The sequence below is a fragment of the Lithobates pipiens genome, unplaced genomic scaffold (assembly GCF_037356315.1).
Source record: "Lithobates pipiens isolate NorthernLeopardFrog02 unplaced genomic scaffold, aLitPip1_a1.2 Scaffold_28, whole genome shotgun sequence".
Lineage (NCBI taxonomy): Eukaryota > Metazoa > Chordata > Amphibia > Anura > Ranidae > Lithobates > Lithobates pipiens.
In genome coordinates this window covers 71274235-71292552 of record NW_027507789.1, presented here as the reverse complement: position 1 = coordinate 71292552, position 18318 = coordinate 71274235, and the positions used below count along the sequence as shown (strand labels likewise).

The following is an 18318-nucleotide window of genomic DNA, read 5'->3' as shown; positions in this document are numbered from 1 at the left end:
GCTGAAACGCAGATGCTCCGCCCACTCACGCTGCGTCATTCCTACGGCTACACCACTCCCAGTACCCGGAACACACCAGACAGTAAATCCGAACGTCTCCTACCAGCCATCCAACCAGCCACAGGTACGAGCGGTGGTGAGATAGCCGCGCGCCAGGGTCCCGTTCTGACCGAATGTTTAAATGGCAGCAGTGGCTGCTAGCGAACCTCTCCTCCCCCTTACAGGACTGAGGGGTGCTATGGGCTAGATTCACCAGGTGCTCTCCCAGGACACCCCCTGAGATAAGGCGCTCCCCTATCAGTTCCGACGTGCTCCTTCTCATCCGGCAGGAAACACAAAAACTGAGGAGGGCCTGGAGGACCACCCTTTTTATCTGATTGGGTAGACATGTTTCCTGTCCCGGAGGGAGGAGCCCTATATCTCAGAGGCTGTCCTGGAAGACGAAAGGAGAAAACTGGTTAAGATCATCAGCATTATGATAACTCACAGGCAGCAGGCACTCTATAATGGCTCTGGGTGGCTCTGTCACAGTGTGTCACATAACATGGCTGCTGGGTGCTGATTTTTTTAACTTCTGACCAATAAGTACCTGCTGGTACAAGCTAGTAGGAGCGGAGGTGTGTAATTCAGATTTTATCTTTTTTATTCTGCACTGTCTTTGAAAATTGCCCCAGCGCCTGTTAAAGTCAAATCCGGAGACAGACTTGGTCCGGGGACAGTGTCCTCAATCCAGGGACTGTCCCTTGAAACCGGTGACATCTAGTCACCCAATGCTAAATAGAAACACGGATCGCTGCCTTCCCACAGTACAAGCACACCCCCCCCCCCCCCCCACAAACACAGAGACACACAGTTAGAAAGCACACCCTAGGAACACATTTAACCCTTTGATCACCCATGATGTTAACCCCTTCCCTACCAGTGTCATTAGTACTGTGACAGTCAGTGCATATTTTTTAGCACTGATCACTATATTACTGTCACTGGTTCCCAGAAAGTGTCAGTTAGGTGTCAGATTTGTCCGCAGCAATATCGCTGATCGCCGCCATTACTAGTAAAAAAAATTTTTAAATAAAAATATTCCAAAAATCTATCCCATAGTTTTTAGATGCTATAACATTTCCACTAACCAATCAATATACGCTTATTGGGATTTTTTTACCAAAAATATGTAGCAGAATACATATTGACCTAAATTGATGAAGAAATTTGATTTGTTTATTTTATTTTATTTATAGTGCAAAAAATAAGAAACGCAGAGGAGATCAAATACCTCCAAAAGAAAGCTCTATTTGCATACCTCCCAACATTTTGAGATGGGAATGAGGGACACCTACTAGCAAACGTATGTAGGCATAGGACACACCCCCTTAAAGGAGAATTAACAAAAAAAAAAGTCAGTTAAACCCACAAGTGCTTTTTTTTATCACTACTATTCCTTTATAATAGCTTTTAAAATTTACAAATGCAGCCATTTAGAAATTGGATGAAAGGTTTAGCTCTGGAAAACACTTTTTGAAAGTTAAAAAGTGCATTTTATATACAACTATATTGACCAAACCAAAATGAGGGACAAATGAGGAGGAAAGAAGGACAGAGGGACATTGTTCCCAATCAGGGACAGTCCCTCAAAATCAGGGACAGTTGGGAGCTATGCTATTTGTGGGTAAAAAAAATGACACCAATTTTGTGTACAGTGTCGCACGATTGCGCAACTGTCACTTAAAATACTGCAGTGCCGTAAGGCAAAAAATGGCTTGGTCATGAATTGGAGTAAACCTTCCGGGGCTGAAGTGGTTAAAGTGGAGGGCCACCCAAAAAAAAAAAAAAATTACAATAATAAAAAAAAAAAAAAAAAACTTACCTGAAACGATGTTGCTAGGCAGTCTTCTTAATCTGCCTCTTCCTATTCCGCGGCGCTTCCTCGTCTTCGGTGAGCGGATCCGTTGCCTTCTGGGACATGTGTGTGTTCCAAAACACAATGGGGCCATTCACAAAGTGCCACACAACTCGCGCATGCGGAGTAGGAAACGGGCAGTGAAGCTGCAAGGCTCCACTGCCTGTTTCCCTTCGTTAGGATGGAGGCACCGGCAGCTGATCCGATGGACGGATCAGCCTTGGGGCGGCCGACATCACGGGATCGTTGGACAGGTAAGTGTCCTTATTAAACGTCAGCAGCTACAGCGTTTGTAGCTGCTGACTTTAAAAAAATAAATAAAAAGATTAGCCGGAACGCCCCTTTAAAGAGGAAGTAAACCCAGATGAGTTTACTTCCTCTTTCATTCCCTGTAAAGGCAAACATCGCATAGTAGTCCATTATGTGTCACTTACCTGACACAGGAGCCAGCGAAGTCACCGCTGTCCCCTGTAGTTCCGAGCGTCCATCTTTTTGGTGGGTCTCGCTGCTCCGGCGCTGTGATTCGCCGGAGCAGCGATGACGTCACTCCCGCGCATGCGCACGAGAGCCGAGACTCGCGGCATTTCCGTCATCGACGATGCCCCGCTCAGTGCGCCTGCGCGCCGCTGTCTACGGCGCATGCGCCGTAGATATCGGTGCCCGTCTTCGGGCAAATATCTCCTAAACCGTATAGGTTTGGGAGATATTTCTTGGACCTACAGGTAAGCCTTAATCTAGGCTTACCTGTAGGTCAAAGTGGTTTGTAAGGGTTTACAACCACTTTAAGTTATCTTAGGACTTCTGCACCCAGTCGACCTGCACTGTGCAGTTACCCTACGCAGGATGAAGGTAAATCTTGATAACCTCCAGTAACATGGCTGCACCCTAAGGCTGGACACTTTTCAAGTAGCTTGCTTTTCCGGGAACATGTGACCTACTGGAGGGCGGAGCGTACGTCTGCTGCTCAGAATTGGGTCCCAGAGCTGTCATTCCCCCAGCCGGAAGTGAGGCTGCTTAGTATCGGAAACAGGGGCGGGCTTCGATGAGGGAGCTGCTGGAGCTCGGTGGGCGAAGTTGGGAGAGGCCGAGGCTTGGGCCGAGGCCTGTAAGACTACCGGGGATATGCGAGGGGCAGCGGCAGAAGAGGAGGCCGCGTCCTACCGGGTGCTAAGCCGGTTGCTGGGCTGCGGAGCGGAAACAGGCGAAGAGGCCGCCCGACCCAGGCTCATGGTGTTCCGGAATACACTCCGAGGGGAGGAGGAGGAGGAGGCTTCAATAGAACCGGGGGCCGGGGAGAAAGCCGTGCCTGCAGAGGGGGCTCCTCAGCCGGCTGAACTGTGCCGCCACCGGAAAGCTGCGCACCCCGGGGAGGAAGGCTTGGAGTTGCAGCTGGGAGCCCTGGGGCTACGGGGCGCCGGGTGCCCGTGTGAAGAGACCAGCGATGCGCTGCTGGTGCTGGAGGCACCTGAAGCCAGGAGGCTGGAGGAAGAGGAGGACGGGGAGAGCGGACAGGCCGAGGCCTCCGCCAGGAAAGGGACGGCGAGGAAGGGATCGTTCAGGATTCGCCTCTCCAGGATCTTCCGCACCAAGAGCTGCGCCGGAGCTGGAGGAGCCGCAGACAGGAGAGGAGCCGGAGACCTGGGAGGATCAGGGGGCAGCCTGACTGACATGTCCAGGGAGCTGGAGCTGGGCAGGTGAGGAGTGTCATCATACTATCTTCTCATTCTGCTGTCCTGCACAATTATGAAAGTCTGCCTATTATTTCCTAATGGCACCCCAAACGCCGGTTGCAGCCCTGTGATAAAATGCATATCGCAAAACACGATTGGCTTTGAGCCCAAAAAAGGCACTTGAGCTACTTAAGTCATCCTGTTTAAATGAATAGACAGCCCTCTGCTATCATGCAAAAAAAAGTAGCTCGGGTGTAAGTGCAACGTGGGCAAATGCACATTTGGCTGCCATTGTTGTTAATGGCACCCAAATGTGTGAAACGCTTAAGACTGTGCTTTCCAGGAATGCACCAAAGAGCTGCTTTTGTGTTAGAACAGCGAGCAACCTGTTCAAATGAATGGTGCTGTTAAAAAAAAAAAAAAAAAGGCAAAAAAGCGCAGTTGAAAACTCAACTCTCTGCAGTCGCAAGATGTGAAGGTGAGTAATAAACTCACCTTTAATTTAACCGTTTACTGGATGCTTTTACCCGCCTTCCTGACTAGGCCAATTTTCACCCTTTGGTGCTGTCGACTTTGAATGACAATTGTGCAGTCATTCAACACTACCCAAACAAAGTTTTTATCTTTTTATTTTTGTCACACAAATAGAGCTTTCTTTTGGTGGTATTTAATCACCACTGGGTTTTTTTATTTTTTCTTAAACAAAGACCAAACATTTTAGGGGGAAAAAACTTTCATAGTTTGTTAAAAATTTTTTGCAAACAGGTAATTTTTCTGCTGCCCTGATGTGCGGTACAGATTGGCAGCACTGATGGGGACTGTAAGGACTGCACTGATCAGCACACAGATAATCCATGCCCTGATTATCAGTGTACATGTCCCTTTTAGAGAAGCCAGTTATTTGTTCTCTTACAGCAGGGGTGCCCAACCTTTTGAAGAGCAAGGGCCACTTAAGTGGCTTGGTAACCGGTCGTGGGCCACAATGAGCGGTGATGGCATGTTCGTGTCCACTAGGCATTTGCAGAGCGGACACAGGCACAGCCCAATATACTTTTTGGCAGATCGTATTGAAGGTAGAACACAAGTCGGTTTATGTCTGCCACTACTTGGAGGTGAATGGAGGGTCCAATTGGTTGGACTGACTGTGTGAAATGTGTCCAAGGCTGCTTTCACACTGATGCGCTATGGTTTATCCGCTCCACGTGTGCAACGCAGTGTACCTTTTGGCTTTCGTGCAGTTTGCAATAGACTTCTATTATATTCTGCAGGTTTGGTGCACTTTCAGAAAGCTCACCAAACTCGCGGGTAATAATAGAAGTCTATGGCTCAGTGCAGGTAAACTGCTCTGCACCTGCGGATCAGTTTGAAAGCAGCCCAGTTACCATTGCAGAACAGATATGCCCAAATATACACTAGAGGTCGACCGATATATCGGCCGATATTTGCCGTTTTTTAAATAATCGGCATCGGCCGATTGTGCTGATAAAAAGCCGATTTAGAACTACAGCTGGACTTTGAAATGACTTCTGTATAGAAGTCAGTGTGATTTGCCTGAGTCGTCATAGCAACACTTTCCTCCTCTCTGGGCAGGCTGCCAAGAAAAGAACTAAATGATACAATGTTTACACTTCAATGAATGAAGTCATCTCAGTGTGTAGAAGTTCTCAGTTTAACCATTTAAAGACTAAATTTTTTCTGACACTTGTTGCTTACAAGTAAAAATCCTGTATTTTCTGCCAGAAAATCACTTAGACCCCCCAAAAATTATATATATTTTTTTAGCAGATATCCTAGGGACTAAAATAGCGGTTGTTGCAATATTTTATGTCACACGGCATTTGCACAGAGGTCTTTCAAATGCATTTTCTTGGGGAAAAAAATACACTAAAAATAAAATAAAAACTGTAAAGTTAGCCCATTTTTTTTTTTTTTCGTCCAAAAGTTTTGACTACCTGTTTTATATTTAATACATAGGTTTTTTTTTTTTTTTTTTTTTTTAAATCTAAATCATACATACAAGTAAACTGATTGGAGGTTTTTTTGTTTAATAAATGTTTAAATGTAAGAAATTTTCTGTATCACTTATGAAGGCTGCTTTCACACTGGAGCGTTGATGGTAAAACGCAAGTTTTAGCGGCTCTTTACCATCATTTTAGCGGTGCTATTTGGCTGCTAGTGGGGCACATATAACCCAGCTAGCGGCCAAGGAAGAGGTTAAATGCACCCATGAAGCACTGCTGCCAAATCGCATTGCATGCACTTCGGCAGTGGTGCCCATTCATATCAATGGGCAGGAGTGGTGGCAGAGCGGTATACACCACTCCAAACGTGCTGCTTGGAGGACTTTTTTTTTAAGATCCTGCCAGTGCATCGCCTCAGTGTGAAAGCACTCTGTCTTTCACACAGACTGCAGGGGAGCCATTTTGCAGGCACTTTACAGGTGCTATTTTTAGCCCAAAAGCGCCTGAAAAACACCCCAGTGGGAAAGGTGTGTTAGATCAAGGGGGATTAAAAAAAAAATAATAATAAATAAAAAAGGTAAATAAATAAATAAATAAAATAAAATCGGCCTAACATATCGGCCCAAAAAAATCGGCATTATATATCGGCTATTGGCCGCCATGATTTCTAAATATCGGCATCGGCCAGAGAAAAACCCATATCGGTCGACCTCTAATTTTAGTAATAAACTCAGCTTTAATAACAGTTTTCTTTCTATTCTATCCAAGAGCAGGAGGTCGCGGGCCACTGGTTGGGCACCCCTGTCTTACAGCATGAAGAAAGGAGTGCCGATAACCGGCTTCTATTTACATCCATGATCAGCTGTGATTCAACACAGCTGATAACGTGGAAAAGAGCTGCCGAGTGTCTCCAACTCAATCTATCCTCCGGACACTGATCACAGAGCGATCACGGGAGGCTGTCATATGATGGCCTCCCAGAACTGGCCATCTGCACTGTAGCCGTCATTTGGGTATAGTGTGGTTGGCAAGAGGTTAATATAAAGAAAAAAAATCACAAGGGGATGTTCAAGCATGAGTAAACACCGCTTGGTGACTTGTACTTACCTGTAGGTACACAGAATATCACCTAAACATGCACCATTTAGAAATATATACACTATTTCTGCAGCTGGTGACGTCCCTGGTGCATGCACTTTGCACTCTGGATGGCACCGCATGTGAACTCAGAAGGAAGAGCATGTGAAGATGGAAGCCCTGTCACAGCACACCGCTGGAGGGCTTTGTTTTAAGTTGTTAAAGTCCTTTACTACCGCTTTAACTTGCAATCCAATGTGAAGTGTCCCATGTGGTGCTGGCTGCACTTTTATCATTATTAGAGCCGAGTAACCTGCCATATGCACTATTCAAGAGTACCAACTGTGCCCACCCTTTCCATCCTCCTCCTCTATGCATAGAAGCTGTACTCCGGTTTCCATGAGTGAAAAATTATCTATGCATGTAGGAAGGATGGATGTACTAGCTCATTATGAAATACCTTAGAACGAGGACCCGACATCTGGCCCGATCCAGACATGCTCCCTCTGCGTTTCTTCTGGGTATCACGGCTCCGGCGCTGTGAGTGGCCGGAGCCGCGATATCGTCACTCCCACGCATGCGCGCGGGAGATTTCATCCCGGCCGGGCCGGCCACTGCTGGACTTTCAGCCGAGAATCCCCTTGTGCACATGCGCCGCTGCAGTCAGCGGCGCATACCGAAGGGAATATCTCCTAAACCAGGGGTAATGAATTAAAATTCAAGGAGGTCCGGTCGCCAAAATTTTCTTTGGGCCGAGGTCCGAATCTGAAGTCTGCGCTATGACTCAGAAAGATTGTAGTCACTGTATATCTATCAAAAACTTGAGAAATGTACAATTTCCTTAGCATTTCAACAATATTATTGCTGCGGTTTCCTCCACACACTTTGGTAATCTGTAAATGTAAATGTCCCCATTAGTTTTCCCCCTTACATCAGTTGCCCCTATTAGAGTAATTCATTAATTCATTGCCCCATCAGACTACCCCCAAAAATAAGTTGCCAAAGGCAGACTACTCTCTTACATCAGGCATTCTTGTCAGAGTGCCCACTTACATCAGGTTTCTGCAATGGAAAGCCCCCTTACAGCTGGTGTCTCCCATCAGTGTGCCCCCTTATACAATTTGTCACCATCAGAGTGGCCCATTATATAAAGGTGCCCTCTTGCATAGGGTGTCCACATCAGCGTGCTCCCTTACATTAGATGTCACCATAAGTGTGCCTCCTTACATCAGGTGTCCCCACCAGATCAGATGTGCCCATCTGATTGCACTTTAAATTAGGTGTGTTCTTCACAGTGCCCCTTTACATCAATTGTCCCCATCACCGTGCTCTTACATCAGGTGCCCCCATCACAGTGCCCCTTTACATCAGATGTCCCCATCACAGTGCCCCTTTACATCAGATGTCCCCATCACAGTGCCCCTTTACATCAGATGTCCCCATCACAGTGCTTCTTTAAATCAGGAGTCCCCATCACAGTGTCCCTTTACATCGGGTGTCGCCCCTTTACATCGGGTGCCCCATCACAGTGCCCCTTTACATCGGGTGCCCCCATCACAGTGCCCCTTTACATCGGGTGCCCCCATCACAGTGCCCCTTTACATCGGGTGCCCCCATCACAGTGCCCCTTTACATCAGTCGTCCCCACCTTAGTGCCCCTTTAAATCAGGTGTCCCCATCACAGTGCCCCTTTACATCGGGTGTCCCAACCACAGTGCCCCTTTACATCAGGTGTCCCCATCACAGTGCCCCTTTACATCGGGTGCCCCATCACAGTGCCCCTTTACATCGGGTGCCCCCATCACAGTGCCCCTTTACATCGGGTGCCCCCATCACAGTGCCCCTTTACATCGGGTGCCCCCATCACAGTGCCCCTTTACATCAGGTGCCCCCATCACAGTGCCCCTTTACATCAGATGTCCCCATCACAGTGCTTCTTTAAATCAGGTGTCCCCATCACAGTGCCCCTTTACATCGGGTGTCCCCATCACAGTGCCCCTTTACATCGGGTGTCCCCATCACAGTGCCCCTTTACATCGGGTGTCCCCATCACAGTGCCCCTTTACATCGGGTGTCCCCATCACAGTGCTTCTTTAAATCAAGTGTCCCCATCACAGTGCCCCTTTACATCGGATGTCCCCATCACAGTGCCCCTTTACATCGGATGTCCCCATCACAGTGCCCCTTTACATCGGATGTCCCCATCACAGTGCCCCTTTACATCGGATGTCCCCATCACAGTGCCCCTTTACATCGGATGTCCCCATCACAGTGCCCCTTTACATCGGATGTCCCCATCACAGTGCCCCTTTACATCGGATGTCCCCATCACAGTGCCCCTTTACATCGGATGTCCCCATCACAGTGCCCCTTTACATCGGATGTCCCCATCACAGTGCCCCTTTACATCGGATGTCCCCATCACAGTGCCCCTTTACATCGGATGTCCCCATCACAGTGCCCCTTTACATCGGATGTCCCCATCACAGTGCCCCTTTACATCGGATGTCCCCATCACAGTGCCCCTTTACATCGGATGTCCCCATCACAGTGCCCCTTTACATCGGATGTCCCCATCACAGTGCCCCTTTACATCGGATGTCCCCATCACAGTGCCCCTTTACATCGGATGTCCCCATCACAGTGCCCCTTTACATCGGATGTCCCCATCACAGTGCCCCTTTACATCGGATGTCCCCATCACAGTGCCCCTTTACATCGGATGTCCCCATCACAGTGCCCCTTTACATCGGATGTCCCCATCACAGTGCCCCTTTACATCGGATGTCCCCATCACAGTGCCCCTTTACATCGGATGTCCCCATCACAGTGCCCCTTTACATCGGATGTCCCCATCACAGTGCCCCTTTACATCGGATGTCCCCATCACAGTGCCCCTTTACATCGGATGTCCCCATCACAGTGCCCCTTTACATCGGATGTCCCCATCACAGTGCCCCTTTACATCGGATGTCCCCATCACAGTGCCCCTTAACAAAATGTGCACATCAGGGTGTCCCTTAACATAAAATAAGGGTCATGCTGATGGGCACATTTTATATTAAGGGGCACTCTGATGTGTGTGCCCATCAAAGTGCCCCTTTTAATATAAAATGTACCCATCAGTGTTGCTCTTAAAATAAAATATGCCCATCAGCATGCCCCTTAACATGAAATAAGGGTCACATTGATGGGCGCCTATTATGTTAGGAGGCACTCTGATGGACAAATTTTATTTTAAGGGGCATGCTGGTGGGTATATTTTTAATGTGCACATCGATGGGCATATTTTGTAAGGCACATTTTGTTGTGCCCCTTAACAAAATATGCCCATCGATGTGCACATTAAAAATATACCCATCAGCATGCCCCTTAAAATTAAATTTGTCCATCAGAGTACCCCTTAACATAAAAGGTGCCCATCAGCGTGACCCTTATTTTATGCTAAAGGGCACTCTGATGAACACATTTTATTTTAAGGGGCATGCTGATGGGTATATTTGTAATTTGCACAATGCTGGGCTTTTTTTGTAAGGGGCATGCTGATGGATATATTTGTAATTTGCACAATGCTGGGCTTTTTTTGTAAGGGGCATGCTGATGGGTATATTTGTAATTTGCACAATGCTGGGCTTTTTTTGTAAGGGGCATGCTGATGGGTATATTTTTAAGTGCACACTGATGGGCATATTCTGTTAAGGCGCACCTTAACAAAACATGCAAATCAGTGTGCACATAAAAAATATACCCATCAGCATGCCCCTTACAAAAAAAGCCCAGCATTGTGCAAATTACAAATATATCCATCACCATGCCCCTTACAAAAAAGCCCAGAATTTTGCAAATTACCAATATACAAATACAGTCATGAGCCCACATACCTCAACTGCAGGAGGGCACAACAGAAGCTGCCTCAAGGAGTCGGAGAGCCAGGACCCGGGAATTCGGAACCGCGGGCAGCATGGGGGGCGGAGCGCGCACCTGACGTCACACCCCCTACTGCCTGTGAGCGTGCGTGTCTTCAGCTCCGAGACGCGGGCAGGAGCAGGGGGCGGGCGCATGCGCACAGCGTCACTGGTTGCTAGGGAAACCCGCGGTCCCAGCAAACCAGTGATTGCTGTCATTTACTATGCTGGCGGCATAGCGGTCCGGGCGGAAGCCCTGCTCGGTCCGGACTCGGACCGCGGGCCGCCATTTGATGACGGCCGTCCTAAACCGTACAGGTTTAGGAGATAATTTTTTTTACCTACAGGTAAGCCTTATTATAGGCTTTCCTGTAGGTAAGTTAAAAAAATGAGTATACAACCACTTTAAGAGTACCTCCTTTTAAAAGCAGGAGATCAAACTCTTGAGGATATTATCTCCGCTTCCCCTGAAGGTCCTGTGGCTTCTGGCTTGGCTGAGCCATTGCATTTGTCAGGCATTGTGGCCACAACTGGTGTCCCTGCCTCGGCTTATGTTACTAAAGATGATTTGGCATCGGCATTATCTGGCCTTGAAGGTAAAATAGCGGGTATGTTTGCCTCGGTAACACAAGCAGGGAGAAAACGTAACAGATCTCCCTCTCCAGAACCTGATCATGATGATGAGTCATCTGAGCATCCGGATTCTAATAACCAGGCAGGGCCTGGGGACCCAGAGTGGGAGGAGGATCTGGTCGCAAAGCATCGGGAAGAAGAAGCTGAGGACTCAACGGGAGAGTCTAGCTCGGACGAGCCATTTTCAACCTCCCATTCACAAAAATGATTTGTCCATTCTCTGACAGATTGGTTCGATCTGGGTTTAAATTACCCCCCCCCCCAAGAATCTGGACCCTCCTGTTCTACTTTGGGTTCTCTTCGACCTCAGCAGGGTTCCCAGGCATTTTCTGTGCATCCGTTATTAGAACAGGTTATCTATGCAGATTGGGATCATCCTGACAGGATATATTTACCTCCAAAAAGGTTTCCCCTCCTGTATCCTATGGAGGAGAAACTTGAGAAGAAATGGGGTACACCTCTGGTGATTGCCGCCATTTCTTCAGTAAATAAAAATTTGACCTCTCCGGTGGATAACACCCAGGTATTTAAGGATCCAGCCGATAAAAAGCTAGAAACCTTGCTAAAGGCCTCCTTTTCAGTAGCTGGTTCAGCTGTTCAGCCAGCGATAGCGGCTATTGGCATCTGCCAGTCCTTAAAGGATCATGTTCAAAAATTGGTCAGGAACCGACCTTGTCAAGGAGAAGCTACTGAGGAATTATCGGAGCTCCCTCACACCTTGTGCTTTGCAGTGGACGCATTAAAAGATGTAATTCAACAGATGTCTCGTTGTGCACTTCTGTCCGTACATGCGCGCAGGGTCTTGTGGCTAAAAAGCTGGTCGGCCGAGACATCATGCAAAAAGCTTCTTGCAGCTTTTCCTTTTCATGGTGAATGCCTGTTTGGTGAATATCTTGATAAGTATATCCAAAAGATAAAACCCATATAATACAGCGCTTATTCCTAAATACAAATACTGAAAAATAATTTTGAAAGTGAAAAAAAGTGACAAGAATTAGTGAATATATATGATAAATACAGTAGAAACAGCTGCAACTTAAAAGTGAGATACCCACAATTACAAATATCAATTTTTCCAAAAAAAGCTGCGCTATAATGAATCAAAACAATGTGTGAAACAAATGAAAAAATAATTAAAACGTAAAATACAGGCAAAGGTATATATATATAATTTATTAATATTCAAATATTAGTCCACTTCCCGGTCAACAGAAATTCTGCTTATCATCTCCACCGTGTTTTATCACACCGCACCAATGGAAAGAAGTGTCATCAAAGTTGCAGAGAAAGGCTTTCCACCACCAACAATACTGACGCTTACCATCTATACTGATCCCATCTCAGAGGTCAGATATCGCCATTAATAAATCACTCCCTCTGAACATGGACTGCATGGAGGATGTATCTCTTTAAGCACTCTGTTCAAGTGGATGGTATGTTCCTACAGCCACACCGCTCATTGCCCAGCGCATGCATAAACGAGAGGAATCGCCATAGTGTGATACAGTCAAAAATTTTAATAAAATAAAAAGAGCTGCACTTACATCAAAATGTAAAAAAGGAATCGTTTTTCAATAAAAGGTTTTGCCGGCAGGCTTCATACAACGCTGCCCGTCGCTTCCGGGTTCAGCATAGATCGCGGTGACGTCAGCACGCCGCTCCTCCCTTTTTGGGAAAATTGATATCCAAAAGATCTCAGGTGGGGAAAGCGTGTTGCTCCCTGTTAATAGGAAGAATAAGCGACCCTCCTTTTAAGATTCCCCGTACTGCAAGACCTAGTTCTTCTCCCAATTGGTATCGACGGCCTCAGCAGTCCGGTTTTAAAAAAAAAAACGCAGGGTCAGAAAAACCCTGGACTCAAAGGTCAAACAAGCCCAGTTCTAAGTCTACCCTGTGAATGGGCGCCCCCGCTCTTACAGGTCGGGGGAAGACTTTGGCTGTTTTTGGATGCTTGGAAAAAACAGGTTCAGGCCAAGTGGGTCATTTCCATCATAGGTTACAAGATAGGTTTGAGAGTTCCCTCCAACTCGGTTCTTGAGCTCAAGGGTTCCGGCAGAACCAGGGAAAAGGAAATGTCTGCTCCTGGGCTTAGAGCATCTGCAAAAGCAGGGAGTAATCATCGAGGTCCCGCACAGGGAAAGGTTCAAAGGGTTTTACTCAAACCTGTTCACCGTACCGAAAACGAATGGGGAAGTAAGGCCCATTTTGGACCTCAAATCTCTCAATCTGTTTCCAAGTGTTCGAAGTTTCCTTATGGAATCAACTCGCTCAGTGGTAAACTCCCTAAAAGGAGGGGATTACTTAGCATCCATAGATATCAAGGATGCATACCTTCATGTGCCCATCTTCATGCCGCATCAACGGTTTCACCTTTTCGTGGTAGAAGGGTGACATGTTCAATTCGTCGCATTACAGTTCGGTTTAGCCTCGGCTCCTCTGGTCTTCACAAAAAAAATTCTGGCCCCAGTATTGGCGGTCCTAAGATCCCAGGGAATTGCGGTGGTAGGATATCTGGACGATCTTCTTGTGAAGGATCAATCTCGTCCCGTCCTGGTCCAAAACATCTTAAAGACAGTACAAATTTTGCAACACCTAGGCTGGATTCTGAATATAAAAATCAAACCTTCACCCCACACAAGTATTAACGTACTTGGGCCTAAACTTGGACACTATCCAAGAAAAGGTGTTTCTACCTCCTGTAAGGATCAACTCCATGGTGGAACTCGTCCAGAGGATGAAAAGAGGAAAAACCACCTGTTCGCTTTTGTATGAGGCTATTGTGCAAAATGGTTGCGTCTTTCAGTGCAGTTCCTTATGCTCAATTCCACTCCAGGTTGTTCCAGAGCAACATTTTAAAGGCCTGGAACAAAACCGCTCTAACTTTGGATCATCCTATGGTCCTGTCCCAACAGAATCTACGGAGCCTAACTTGGTGGTCAAAAAACAGCAATTTAAAGGTCGGAAAGTCCTTTCCACCAGTGGCCTGGAAAGTTGTGACCACGGACGCCAGCTGTCTGTGCTGGGGAGCAGTCCTGGGGGAAGCGTCGGCCCAAGGACAGTGGTCTCAAACAGAGAGGGCCTTGCCCATCAATCTCTTGGAGATTTGGGTAGCCCGGCTAGCTCTGCATTCCTGGACGACCAAGCTGCTGGGTTTCCCAGTCCAGGTTCAAACCGACAATTCCACAGTGGTTGCTTATATCAACCACCAAGGAGGCATCGGGAGCGTAGCGGCTCAGGAGGTGGATCACATATTAAGATGGGCAGAGAGACATGTGCCTTTTCTGTCGGTGGTATCCATACCAGGGGTAGACAACTGGAAGGCAGACTATTTAAGTCACCAAAAGTTGTTGCCAGGGGAATGGTCCCTTCATCTCGAAGTGTTGCTCCAGATTTGTCAGCATTGGGGATGTGGATCTTCTAGCATCCAGGTTTAATGCCAAGCTGGACAGATTTGTGTCCAGAACCAATGATCCTCTTGCAGTGGGGACAGACGCATTGGTGACTCCTTGGCACCGGTATTGTATGTATGCAATGTCTGCTGTATGCCTTTCCTCCAATCCAGATCCTACCGCATTTGCTGCGCAGGATACAAGTGGAACTAAAACTAGTGAGCCTGGTGGCCCCAGCCTGGCCCAGGAGGTCCTGGTACACGGAGATTGTGGAATTGGCAGTAGGAGACCCATTGCGCCTTCCGTTATGACCAGATCTATTGTCCCAAGGACCAATATTCCATCCTGCTTTACGGTCGCTGAATTTGACTGCCTGGCCATTTGAAGCCAGGGTGTTAAAGGACCACGGGGTTAGAGGTGCAGCCTTGTCCACTTTGATAAATGCTAGGAAACCGGTTTCCAGGGCCATTTATTACAGGGTTTGGAAATCATACATTTCCTGGTGCGAAGGGAAAGGTTGGAACCCTCGTAAGTATACAATTGGAAAGACCCTTGCTTTCCTTCAGGCAGGGGTATGCTTAAGATTGGCCTTGGGCACAATTAAAGGTCAGATTTCGGCCTTATCTGTTTTTATTTATTTATTTATTTTCTGACCGATTGCAGCCGATTTCTTGGTGTATACCTTTAAGGGTGTGACGCACCTAAGACCACCGATTAAGCCCCTCTTTTTCCCCGAACTTGAATTTGGTATGGTCAGTCCTTCAGTATCTTCCCTTTGAGCCTATTAAGCAGATTCCTTTGGTCCTATTGACCAGGAAATTAGTCTTCTTGGTGGCCATAACTTCGGCCAGAAGAGCTAACCCCCTTTCATGCAACGAGCCTTACTTGATTCTGCACCAGGACAGGGCAGTCTTGCGCCCTCGTCGGGAGTTTTTGTCAAAGGTAGTTTCCAATTTTCATTTGAATCGTGATATCATTCTGCCCTCCTTTTTTCCAAATCCAGGGTCTAAGGAAGAAAAGTCACTCCACTCACTGGATGTAGTAAGGGCTATTAAAGTCTACTTAAGGGCGTCAGCCCCCTTTCAGGAAAACTGACTCTTTATTCTGCCTGAGGGTCCTAAGAAAGGACAGGCAACTGCGACTTCAACTATCTCAAGGTGGATTTGCCAAACTATCATTCAGGCATATGAGTTGAGGCATAGGATTCCACCGAGAGACCTAAAAGCACATTCCACTAGAGGGGTGAGTGCTTTGTGGGCAGTGCATCAACAGGTGTCTGGCTCAGGTCTGCAGGGCAGCCGCTTGGTCTTCAGTTCACACATTCACCAGACTTTATCGGGTGGATGTCAAGTCTCAAGAAGAGACAATCTTTGGTCATGGCATATTGCGGGCGGCCTTATGGGGCCAAAGGACAGTTGGGACTTGTCTAAGCTGTGTATCCCTCCCCTCAGGTGCATTGCTTTAGGACATCCCAGATAGTCATGAATAACTGCTCTGTGTCCGGTGATGTATGATAAAGAAAAATTGATTTTTAAATACAGCTTACCTGTAAAATCCTTTTTCTTTGAATACATCACGGGACACAGAGATCCCTCCCCTCTCTCCTGGGGCTCTTCATTGCTTGCTACAAAATTGAGGTAACTCCCGTGTGGGAGGGGTTATATGGGAGGAACCTTCTTGCTATTGGTTGCCAGTGTCCAATCACCTAGAGGTAGCGTATAACCCAGATAGTCATGAATAACTGCTCTGTGTCCCGTGATATATTAAAAAAAAAAAAGATTTTACAGGTAAGCTGTATTTAAAAATCCGTTTTTGTTTTTTTAAGCATGGTATGTATTGTCAGCTCCCGGGGTAAGGCTAGTCATTTTCACCCCCTAACTCACAAGGGAGCACCCAGTCAATAACTCCAATGTAATGCTTTTACATCAGGGTTATGGGCTGACCAGAAAGAGTAAGGCTGGCAACAGATGGAACTGCGTGGCACTGGTTGGTTTAGGCAGATGGCACTGGTTAGCACTGGTTGGTGGCACTGTTTTGGGACAGAGATGGCACTGGTTGCCACTGGCTGGTGACATTGGTTGGCATGTGGAACTGACAGATGGCACTGGCAGGTGGCTTTGGTTGGCACTGATTGGCAGTGGCACTATTGGCACTGGCAGGTGGCACTATTGGCACTGGCAGGTGCCACTGGTTAGCGATGGCAGGTGGCACTATTTGCATTGGCAGGTGGCACTGGTTGGCAGTGGCACTGACTGGCAGGTGGCACTGGTTGGTGATGGCAGGTGTCACTGGCATGCACTGGTTGGCAGCTGGCACTGGTTGGCGGTAGCAGGTTTCACACTGAACACTGAATGTGAAACTGACAAGTAACAGAGAGGAGCTGTCAGAATTGAGCTTAATTTCGGGGGTGGGCGGGACCCAGCATCAAACACCAGCCTATGATTGGGCTACTTCAGAAAAGGGGCAGGGCCACATTCACGTAGCGGCGCGCCCAGATCCCATTGGCTGGTGTTTCATAGCTGCTGGGTCCCGCCCACCCCCGACATCAAGCTCAAATCTGACAGATCCTCCTCTCTCCTCTCTGTTGCTTGTCGGTTTCACACAGTGTCTCTGACAAGCATCAAGCACCGCTAAGTGTGGAGAAGGGAAGAGGGTGGCGGTCAGTGTTAATGCACTGCATGTCTGGGACATCAATAGTGAGTGGGCTGGTTGCAGCCTAGGCGCTGGGGTGCGATTTCTGGTCACCATGGCGGCCTGGTGCCTGGGGTTTGTCGAGACCTGGCATAGCAGACAGGCAAAAATGGCAGCTTCTTTGGCTGTAAAGGATAGGAGAGTTTAATTCTGCTTTGAATAATGCCCTTGTTATAGGTGTAGGCCATATATGTACCTCCCGAACTCTGGCTGGAAAACTCCCAAAAATTGCATCATCCCATCCTGCCTTGTTGCTAAGACGTTCCCAGATGATTCAAACTCACTTGCATGCGCTCCTTCCCTGCTGTCGAGGTAGCTCTGAGTTGCGCTATGTTGCAATGAAGTAAATAGTGGAGCATACTTGTGGGGGTTTGAGAGCTTACTCCCGTGATAATGGGGGTGAGCAGTAATGACTGGGCGTGTCCTGGCAATGTCCTGATAGCAAGGCAAGACGAGATAATGCAATCTGTGGGAGTTTTTCAGACAGACTTCAAGATGTATATAGATGGCCTACGCCTATAGCAAGGGCATCATTCAACTTTTGTCAAAGCCCTTTTTTTTTTTTTATTTTATTTTTTTTATCTACATGTGCATAGGCAGGTTTTTTTTTTTTTTTTTAGACGAACCAGCCCTTTAAAGCCACAGTCCGCAGCTTAAGGGACACTTTAAGTACAGTCCCTTGTGCTGCTTTTTATTTCTTTTAATTTGAGCTAAACCGGATGTAAACCAGATTCATGAAATGTGAGCACATATATCTGCAGTGTTTTCTTATCTCTCTTCAAAGCACTAAGTCCCGTGGCTTTCTCGTGCTTCGTTCTTCTGTTAACGGCATGATAACTTCTGACAAGTTCTCTGACCCATGTGACATGTAATAAAACCTGCCATTTGTGTCAGGGTGGGTGCTATAAATTAACAAAGAGCTGGTCAATTCACAGCCCAGGTCTGCAAGTCTCTTCCTATGAGGAGAGGGGGTGTGTGGGTCTTTCCTCCCATCATCTGTCTTGCAGTGTGTGGCAAGACTCCCCACCCCCTGCTGGAACAGGAAGAGAAAAGTTTAACAGGATGTGCACTTTCTAAGGTTTCATGTACATGTAA

The 18318-nt window shown here is 47.2% G+C and overlaps 1 protein-coding gene across 3 annotated transcripts in view; it reads left to right on the top strand.

Moving 5' to 3' along the window:
- The first annotated feature begins 2899 nt into the window (after positions 1-2899).
- Positions 2900-18318, top strand: part of SOCS7 (suppressor of cytokine signaling 7) — a 113467-nt gene continuing 98048 nt past the window's right edge. For 2 of the 3 annotated variants that reach the window (XM_077459400.1, XM_077459399.1), the window contains exon 1: positions 2900-3591. In XM_077459400.1, coding sequence (XP_077315526.1) covers positions 3020-3591 — 572 coding nt within the window. In that variant the 5' untranslated portion in view covers positions 2900-3019. The remainder of the gene's footprint in view (positions 3592-18318) is intronic. The other variant, XM_077459397.1, reaches the window with a different exon arrangement.